The 10608-nt window shown below is 38.9% G+C and overlaps 1 protein-coding gene across 1 annotated transcript; it reads left to right on the top strand.

The window, feature by feature from the left end:
• Positions 1-1320: 1320 nt before the first annotated feature.
• On the top strand, positions 1321-2389 carry LOC109415998 (uncharacterized oxidoreductase YoxD-like). Its single transcript, XM_062856857.1, has one exon. It carries the CDS (start codon positions 1327-1329, stop codon positions 2143-2145), a length of 819 nt encoding a protein of 272 aa, XP_062712841.1. The 5' UTR covers positions 1321-1326; the 3' UTR covers positions 2146-2389.
• The last annotated feature ends 8219 nt before the right edge of the window (positions 2390-10608 follow it).

The raw sequence follows: 10608 nt of genomic DNA, 5'->3' as shown, positions 1-10608 counted from the left end.
TTGCTGCTGAATGTTCAGGTGAGTGAAGCGAACCTACCACCATTGAGTTGTGTACCCAACAGATTCCTTTATACATTACTTCAAGAATTCTTTTCAAAAATATTACACAGATTGTTTCAGAATTTCATCCACGAATTTCATCAGATTTTTTTTTTCATGGAGAAATCAGAAATTGTTTAAAGCATTCATTCATTCCATGACCTGTCTCAAAAATGCTCAATGGATTTCTTTTACAAAATAATTCACGGATACATTAAGAATGAAAATTCAAACGCCATCAAAATGTTCTCAGAAGCTTTCTAAAGAACTTTCTCCAGGGATTGGTTTAGAAATTCTATATTAATAGGAAAACTCCCAAGATTTCTTCAAATTCCTTTAAATATTCCTTCAAGAATTGTCCACTTCCGGAAAATCCTCCAAGGATTTTTTCAGATTTTTTACTGTCAGAGTTAAAGAGAATGAGAGAATGTAATGCAGTGTTCTATGGCGTTATTATGGGGGCTCCTTAAAACAATTTATTGATACGAAATGCTCCGCGTGTCAGAAAGGCTGAAAACCTCTGTAGTATAAGTAATCATAATCCAAAGTGCAAGTTTTAAACTGATTAGATATTTAGAAGTTATTAAAACGGTCTATATAATCGAGAGTCCACTAAACCGAGGTATACCTGTTATGTTTTTTCCCTGTTGATTGTTGTGAAACATAAGACAACTAAGGGCAACTATGCTGCACACGGTGCAAAATTGTTTCAATAAATCATCTTTTCTTTTTATTTTTTAAGCAATCTTTCGAATTTAGAATGAAAACTGGCTCAGATTCTAGGTTATTAAATTTTGCTTTTCAAATATTTTGTAACTTTCTGTTAACGACGCATGATTAGAATTCAGTATTAACTAGTTACGTTTGTACGACATTTTGTTTGTGATTCGAACACATGATTGTATAGTTCCTGGATTATACATACCAGAGAAATAGTTTCAATTAGAGTATGTAGCAGATGCTTTATCCATCTTAAACACATTGCGGGTCGATACATTCAAGCTCAAGCGCTTAGTGAACATTACCACATTATTTGTTTGCTCTCAGAAACTGTACAAACTCCTTAACCTCCAACTGTTCATGTTGTTCATATAAGCTTGGGCGACTTTGCTATCCATCGTTCAACCGTGAACACAAATTTGCCGGTATGCCTGCAGAAGCTGCATTGTAAGGTAATACATTTATTGATGAGCTCCGCTAAGCAAAGGCCATCTGCAAAGAGTATCAGCGCTCGTTGCAACATTCACTCGTCCAGTTTGTGTTGTTGGTTCCACGATCTTATCTAAGATGGCAGACCCGTTGTCCCGAGGGAGCTTGTACGAGTTTCAGAAGTTGCCGTACAATCCTGCAATTCCGAGAAAACGAAAGTCGACTTTGGAATCAATATGGACTACCTTCAAACGGTTGTTTTACTTTGGTCAATTCTTGGTGAAGAGCATCCCTGTCTGGATCCAGCTCATCTGGAAATGGTTGAACCCACCGCCTCCGAAGAACATTTCTGGATGGAACGCACTAGTGACAGGAGGATCGAATGGGATTGGTCGGGCGGTGAGTTTGGAACTGGCAAAGATCGGGTGGAATGTGGCCATAGTCGATATCGATGCCGAAAATGGCGAAAAAGTGGCCGAGGAACTGTTCAAGTATCGCATCAAGGCAGCCTTTTACAAAGCAGACATTGCTGACTACGAAGCGGTCGTTGATATGAAAAGTAAAATCGAGCAAGACTTTGGTCCCGTAGACATCCTGATCAACAACGCGGGAATACTCCCATTCCTAGTGCCCGACGAGTACAGCCCGGAAAACCTTCGCAGAATGATGGACGTGAATGTGCTGAGTCATTTTTGGACCACCAACGTGTTCCTACCGGGGATGTACCACCGCCGCCGTGGACATATCGTTGGCATAGCATCCAGATCTGCTTACACCCCAACGGGGTACATGCGTAACTATGCCACCAGTAAGTACGCGGTGCGTGGGTTCATGGAAGACCTTCACGACGAAATTCACCACGCTGGTTTCGAGGGTCAAGTCGTCACAACCAGTGTGTTTCCGATATTGATCAACACCAGGAAGGAGTCGATCGAGCGCTTTCTTTCACTACCGTGAGATTCACATATTGTCACATATTGTTAGATTAAACTACAGGTGAATGAATATTACGTTCTTTTTTGTTGACAGCGGCTTTGAGAATATGTCGGTGAACAGTCTGGAAGAGGCAGCCAGAACAATAGTTGAAGCGATCAGAACCAATCGGCGGAAGCTGTTTGTTCCTAACATTTTGCAGCCGTGGCAATTGGCGCTGTTTGAGTAAGTGTTAGGGATCTAATTATTGGGCTGATATCAAGATGTTACGACTATAAATCTTCTATTAATTCCAGAGATTTGCCCAGAAAAGTTACCCGGCTCTTGATACGAGAGTTGTTCAAGTAACAGTGGACCTTATATCAAAATCTTGTATTGGATTTGCAGGATTATCGAATTGAAACGACATATATCACGACTATATTTTGCCTGTTAAGCCTCTACTTCGATTTTCCACCTAGTTTACGATCAAAAAATTCCTTTCGAAATTTCGTCGTTTACTCTTCCAAAGATATCCAAGGACTCTTTCGTGAGTTTATCCAGAGGTTTCTTCGGGAATTTCCCTTTTAAGATTTCTTCATGTATTCCTACAGAAGGGTTCCTTTGTAATGAATTCCTGTAGTTGTTAGACTAGGAATTTCTTCAGCGATTTTTCGTGAATTCCTCAATATAAATCCTTCAGAGATTCGTCAAGTATGTTTTTGATGGTTAACTCTATAATTTGTTTTAGAAACTCTTTTGTAAATTTTTCCGTTTTTATTTTATTTTCGGGGGGGGGGGGGGGGGGGGGGGCGTGTAGGTTGGTGAGGGTTTATTGGCATTTCAGTCTAATTTGGTCAATTAAAAACAACTATTTGTTTTCTTAACCCGACGTTTCGGTCCTTATTGGACCTTTTTCAAGGATTCGAAAATTGTGTTGTTGTATCGTTAAGGTGTTTGTTTGAACGTCTAATCGTCATTTAGTGTTGGTTTTCGGTTTTAACTTTCCGGAAAACAAGTTTTAGAATAAAAATCAGAATCCTTTCCACTGTTCTACACACTGATTTAGTTTTAAAATGACCGTCATTTTAAAACTTTATCAGTGCGTAGAACAGTGGAACGGATTCCGATTTTTATTCTAAAACTAGTTTTCCGGAAAGTTAAAAACCGAACACCAACACTAAATGACGATTGAATGTTCAAACAAACACCATAACGATAAAACTACACTATTTCCGAATCCTTGAAAAAGGTCCAATAAGGACCGAAACGGGTTAAGAAAACAAATAGTTGTTTTTTAATGACCAAATTAGACTGAAATGCCACAATAAACCCCCCAAAGATATTATCCAACGTACAGTCGATCACCCAAAGAAACGTGATTATTTTGTAAATGTCCGAAGTAACCATATGGCACTAGTATTCGTCTTGCGTGCTAATACAGTGCTAGTGTAGCACTGACCTGCTCTATATTTGTCGTATAATAGCCCTATAAGGCCAAAAAGGCGAAACATAGTGCTAATGGTTTCTTGGGGTATCTAGAGATTCTTGCCGAAATTCCTCCAGGAATTCTTTTAAGGGTTTCTCCAGTAACTTTTTCGTTTTTTTAGGAATCCTTTCTGGGATTCCTAGCAAAGACTCCTCCGAAAATTCCTTTTGTGGTTGTGGGTTTGTACGTAATGACTTCCAGGGATTCCTTCGACTTTTCTTTAAAAGATTCCTTCGGAATTATTTTGGAAAATTATCCGGAAATTTATTGAGAAATACGCCTATGGATTCTTTTAGGAATTTTTCCGAAATTTTTGTTCGAGAATTCCACAAATCATCTTCAAGGATTTCTCAAGAGTTCTTTCAGAATGCAATAATATGGTATAGTTACTTCAGGTTACGTGAAAAATTCATGAATGAATATATGACATTGTAAATGAATACGTCATGAATACAAAATGCCAAAAATCTCATCGCATCTGCATACAATTCTTTCTTCAGCTCCATCAAAATCTACCCAAAGCAATCCGCTACAATCAGTATGAATCCGGTTTTTCTTGAAAAGTCCTTCATTTATTCTTCTTGAAATTTCTTCTGGGATTATCCTGAGAATTCTATGTAAATTGCTTTAGATACTTCTCGAAAATTTCTCCGAGATTTTGTGAAATGTTCTGGGACTTCTTGTAACAATACATAGCTTTATTAACTTAAAGAAAGGAAGTAAGCTATTAAAACACATTTAAAAATATCCATGAAATCCAAGAATGTTTTCTTATGATTATGAAACATCTACATTACAACAATTGAATTATCAGAAATTTTTCTGGAGAATTCCCAGGGAGCATACTTGAAAAAAAAAATCGGCAGATATTCTTGGTGTATACTCCGAAGTTGTTTTCGAAATAATTCGTGCAAATATCTTAATATTTTTAAAGATTCTATTATGCATATTCTTAAAGAAATTTTTTAACATTATTTGTTGAGAGTTTCCTTTTAATATGTTCGAATAAATAGCTAAAATATATGATTTAACGAAGTGTTTATTAACTCCTCCAGGTATTCGTTATGAACTATTTTTCATGAAAATTCCCTGAGCGTATTTCCAAAAAAAACCTGGCACATTTTGGTCTAGAAATAATCTCAAACCCAAAAAAAAAACTGAAATTGTTCAGCATACAATTAAACTTCAGTTAAAATTCGAAATTACCTTTTCCTCCTAATTTCGACCTCCTGAACCTTTTTCGGGTGGCTTTTCAATCTAACAATTAGTTAAGACAAGTACTACTTGTTTAATTCCAACGTTTCGGCCATTGGGTTCGGCCTTCTTCAGGGGATCTTTTAATTTATTTTTAAGACATGACATTATACATTTAAGTTTTCCGAAAATTATTTTTAGAAAAACTCACATAAACTTGCACCGTCCCTTGTATGTTGCAAGAAGCTTTGCGCTGAATTGTCCCATGCTTATTAAAGTTCTTCCCCTGGACACGGTAAATTTAAATGTATAATGTTATGTCTTAAACATGAATTAAAAGATCCCCTGAAGAAGGCCTTATTCCAAAGACCTTCTGAACTCTATTAACGCGTCAAAACATGTGAATTCGACTGTTAAAAAGCTAAATCAACATTTGAAATTGACACTTAAACACCTGAAGGAAGGCAATTTCATTAGAAATAACCAAGTTCAACCATATTAAATAACTTTCCAAACGAAACCTAACAGTTTAAACTTACTCTTGTCTAAAATAGCTACATTACATCACAATAAAGGTTCCATAAAGAGATTAACACAAAAATTTTACAGGTAATACTATTGTTTAGTACCAATGGTTTCATATCTAAGTAAGGAACACATCGAAAAACCTTTAAAAAGCAATGTAAGACTAGCTTTTTCTGGAAACTGAAAGGTCCACACTCATCTCTAGGCATCCACGAACTGAACTAGGTAAGAACTACATATATTAACATAACGATGTATAGAAAGTGCTAAAATTTGACACCGGTTTACGGTACAATAGTTATTTCAAGTCCCTTTGCCTTTCTCGTACACCCAGGTGTACCGAAAAGCTATATGTTGGAGATGAACCAGCCGCGGGCTGAAAATCTCCTTAATAAAGCTAATAATAATAATAATAATAATAAGGCTATATGTTCACTCCAAAATTGAAATCTTGATAGAACCCCTGGAGGGCCAAGTTTTATATACCAATCGACTCAGCTCGGCGAGTTGAGGTGATGTCTGTATGTGCATGTGTGTGTGTATGTGTGTATGAGTGTGTTTATGTATGAGTGTGTGCGTGTGTATGTGTGTATGTGTACAAAAATGTCACCTCACTTTTGGATAGTAAATATCATCCGATTTCAACGCTTTTGGTTTCAATCGACGCGGAATATTGTCCCATTGTTTCTTATTGGAAATGAGTTGAATCCTAGGTTGAATCGGTTCAGCCGTGCCGGAGTTATGGCCATTTAGGTGTTCCGGACCGGTACCCCAGGAAGAGGCCAGATATGAAATTGCAACAAACCCATGCATGCGACCCATCAAACCACGGCATTTTCGATTATCTGATGAACGGTAAGCAAGAAAATAGTCGCAGACTATATCTGAACCAGTAGTATTCCGGAACCGGTTTCGGGTGTCCCACCGGAAGTGGCTAAATATAAAAGTGAACCAAACTCATACATGCGACACATCAAATCGCAGCTTCTTCTATAACCTGAGGAACGGTAAGCAGGAAAATAGTCTCAGATCATATCTGAACCGGTAGCATCCCAGAACCGGTTCCTTATGTCCCGCCGGAAGTGGCCTAATTCATACATGCGACACATCAAATCGTGGCCTTTTCGATAACTTGTACGATCAGCTAGAAAATAAGCTAAGCCCACATTAGAAACTACTGATAGTGTTCCGGAATCGGTTCGAGGTGTCTCGCTGAAAGTGGCCGAATGTAAAAAAGAACCAAAAAAATATTCGCGACACATCAAATGGATTTTAAGGTATCCTGATGAACGGTTACCAAGAAAAAATATCGCAGATCATGCTTGGGAAAACTAGAAGTGTCCCGGAATCGGTTCCCGGTGTACCTCCGGATGTGGTCAAATGTAGAAGAGAACCGAACTCCATGCATGCGCTTCATCAAATCGCGGTTTTTTCGATAAGCTGATGAACGGTTTTCAAGAAAATCAGCTCAGAGACCACCGGTAGTGTTCCACAACTGGTTTCAGGTGTCCCACTGGAATTGGTCAAATGTAAAAATGAACCATGTAAATTTTCCGGAACCGGTGAGGGGGTCCCACCGGAAGTGGAACTATATTAAAGTGAATCAAACCCATGCTTGCGGTACATTAAATCGCTCTTTTTTGTCAATAATGCTGACACAAATTTCGATTTTCTCTTTTGTCACCGCCCCCTCGAAAAATTTTGATTGGAATACGACATTTTAAGGGGGGACTCAAATAAATTATTCAAGAAATTTAAAAAATTTAAAGTGAAATTAGAGTCGCTGAAAAAATTTCTTAGCAAATCCGATTAGTTTGATGATTTTGTCCAAATATTTGGGTAATTTTTTATCAAATACATTTATTTATTAACATTCCTCCCCTTGACAAGTCATTGAGCAAAGTGACAAAAGAAGAAAATGAGATTTGTTCCGGCCTAACCTGATGCATAAATAATAAAAAAATAGGCACAGTCCACAGAAGTTACTACCTGTAGTGTTTTTAGTTCCGGGTAACCTGATTAACAGTTTACATAATCTGTGTTCCGGAATCATTTCCGGGGGTCTCGTAAGCAATACAAAATAGACTCAGACTACAAAAGAGGCTACCGGTGGTGTTGCAGAAGCAGCGTTGGGTACTTCAGCGGAATTACGAAAATGAACAAAATCAATGCAAGCGATGGATATGTGTAAGAGAACCAAAAACCTAAAACAAAACTAAAGCGATCTTCTCGAATCACACCATTTTAGATTCCTGAGACGTAAATTTGCAGTAGGATGGGTCAACGATGTATGGAAAAATTAAAATATAAGCACATCAGCCCCGAACATTCTTTTAAATCTTTATTTGCGTCCAGTGTTTGGACGAAAAAGTGATCAGTGAACCACTCGGCAGTTTTTCTTCCCTTCTGTTGGTTCTGTTTCAATTACCAAGCGGTGTATGTTCTCTCGTCGAGTCGCATGGTTCACGAAGGAACACAATGAGGATACTCCGATATAAACAAGCTGCGGCGATGAGCAGGCATCGCTAAGTGTAACACTTACCGATGATCGCTCATCGTTGGCTTGGGGCAACTGTGAATAATCGTTATTTTCATCAGTATTTAATGCGTTTTCGCTTTAAAAACGTGAAATACTATTTAATTTAACTGTATTCATGACGTTACAGGTTGTGTAGTCACAATAAAAAAAGAATTATGGCAATAAAATATTCTTACCGAATGCATCGCTTTCATTAGCGTCATCGAGCATCTTCTCTCTTGATTACGCTCTCGTATCGAACCGGGCAAGAGAATGAACAGCATTTCGGGGAGCGTTCCCGAGCATGTTGGTTCATGAAATGTTACAATCGCGAATGTATCACTTGCTGAGCATGGACCATTCAGTGGTTCGCGGTAAAAATCCACACACTGTTTGCGTCTAAAGTTACTGCGCAAAATTTTGATGCGACTGGAGGGCGAGCTCTGTAACGTGGTAGATATTTGAATGTGATTTAGCATTGGCAATTCAAATAACTACCCTCTATGGTTGGCTTTTCGGTCCGGATAAATTATAAGCGGGGTGAAACTATTTCATCCGACGTTTCGACCCTTGGTTTGGGTCTTCTTCAGGGAGGTTATAGGGATCCCGCTACGTTTGTATCGCCGGTTGCTTGGCGTAGGGCTGTCGGGTTAGGTGAATTTAAGCTTGTGTTGACTATTTGTGGGTAGATGGTGAGGGTGTCGTTTACAATAATTTGTTTTACCACTGCGCCGAACACTGTCATGGCTTCTAGACACTGAATTCATATAACATATTTGCGTTGCGTTGCGTTGCGTTGCGTGGTAACGGAGTAATTCGTAGATTGCATACTGAAAGTTGTCATGTTATATCTTTAATACTCTTATTCTAATTGCTTATGGAATGCTATTTGGGAAGGGACAGCTATCCAATCAGAGGTTGAAGTAAAAAAGACATGAGAACTTCCATTGCCGGCCACGCCCATCTTCTCCGTTACGAGGATAGGAAAGGATGTGATGATATGACACCTACTTTACAAGAGGTCAGCGACTCACCGACTCCCCCATAAGTGTCAAGGAGTTGGATATTTGGAATGGGATGATTGGGGAATCACTATAAGCGAGTGATGCGGCAAGATTCAGATTGTGTAAGTGTATTTAAGTAGATCATGTAGATGTGTTGGTGTGAGTATAAGTGTTTTAGTATATTGAACACCAACGTTGGGAGTGACAAAGCTAAGAAATTGCGTCACTCCATGGGCCTTTTTGCTTCAGGGATGGGGCACAGGCATTTGGACCATGTGTCCTGGCTAACAAGCCTAGGTTTAAGCGACATTGCTCGCTCTCTGAAACGATAAGAAACACGTTATGTGGATGGGAGGGGATAATAGGGAAGGGATGCTATCTATTTATCGAGATGCCAGCGCCTCACCGACGCTTTCGTAAATAGAAAGCTGATAGGATGTTGGTACGGGAATGGTTTGCAATTCAGTATGATTAACTTAACAAATTCTCAACAAATTACCGCCGTCGTGGTTCCGCTTAAGGAATGAAATCTACAATCAACACGGCGTAGAACTGCAGAAGAAAATTATTGTAATTGTAATTGTTTTATTTATGACCATTTATGACCATGACCATGACTCCACTATGAGAACCAACTGCATAGTTCGCAGACAACAAGACAGGAAAACGCGCGATATTTTACGCATCCGTGTGATTCCAATCGAGCCACCCCCTCCCCTTCGCAAAAAAAAAAAAACATTACGCTTCACCATTCCGCATGGGCACATCCACACATCAGATTATTTCATCAAACCCGCTTGAGGATAAAATGAGGGAAACCCCATCGGGATCCGGAAACTAAGATTAAATAATTGTATGTGTCATGCTTCATATGAACTTCCTGAATGCCTTACAAAGTAAATATTGCATATGCAAAAAAAAAAAAAACAATTAGAACTCTCTCACCAGCTTTGGGATCCTACGTCGCGCGATGAAGTTGGTAGGTGATCAACCGACGCCAAACGCCGCTCTGTTTTTTCTGGGCGCCGTGATTATTCTCTCGGTTAAACACGATCACGCCTTTTCCAAATGTCTTAGTATAACTCGCTGCCCAGCGATCTTGAACTTTGACCACCAGCCTTCCTGCATCTCTAGTGAAAGCCTCCTATCCCAACCGACGCACTAAATTCAGAACACTTCAAACTCTATCTTGCTTTCCACTTTTTCCCGCCAAACGAATCGAACTAGAATCTTCACCAAAAGATTACTTATTCGTTTCTGCAATCAAAACTCAATGCACCATTCATATTTTTCTCACGAAATCAGCGGAAAAAACTTGACAGCCACTGAATTCATATAACATATTTCTGAACAAAATATCCCAGACAACCTGTAATCGTATTAGATGTTGCATAAGACGATAAAGTGGAGGTTATATGCGTGCATGCCTCGATTTAGGCGCGTGTAAAATGTACGCATATCGCCTCCACTTTAGCACCTTATGCAACATCTTATACGATCACTGGTTGACTAGGATTTCATCACTGGCTCTCAATCCCATTAGCCATTGCAAGGAACTTTTTAACTTTTATTGAAATCTGCAGATGTATTCTTGATTTTTCTGTTGATGGTAATTTAAAAGATGATATCCATTCAGTAATCAACTGAATTTTATGAGAGGTACTCTCAATTCCCTACTCATCTATAACGCCTATTGCCCTCTCGTCCTGGCCTTCCAATACGTCCGGCAACACTGTTATTCTTATATAATTTTTCTAGGAACCAGGATGCCTTGGAAT

This window comes from Aedes albopictus, chromosome 3 (assembly GCF_035046485.1).
Source record: "Aedes albopictus strain Foshan chromosome 3, AalbF5, whole genome shotgun sequence".
NCBI lineage: Eukaryota > Metazoa > Arthropoda > Insecta > Diptera > Culicidae > Aedes > Aedes albopictus.
This window is presented reverse-complemented; position numbering and strand designations above follow the sequence as displayed.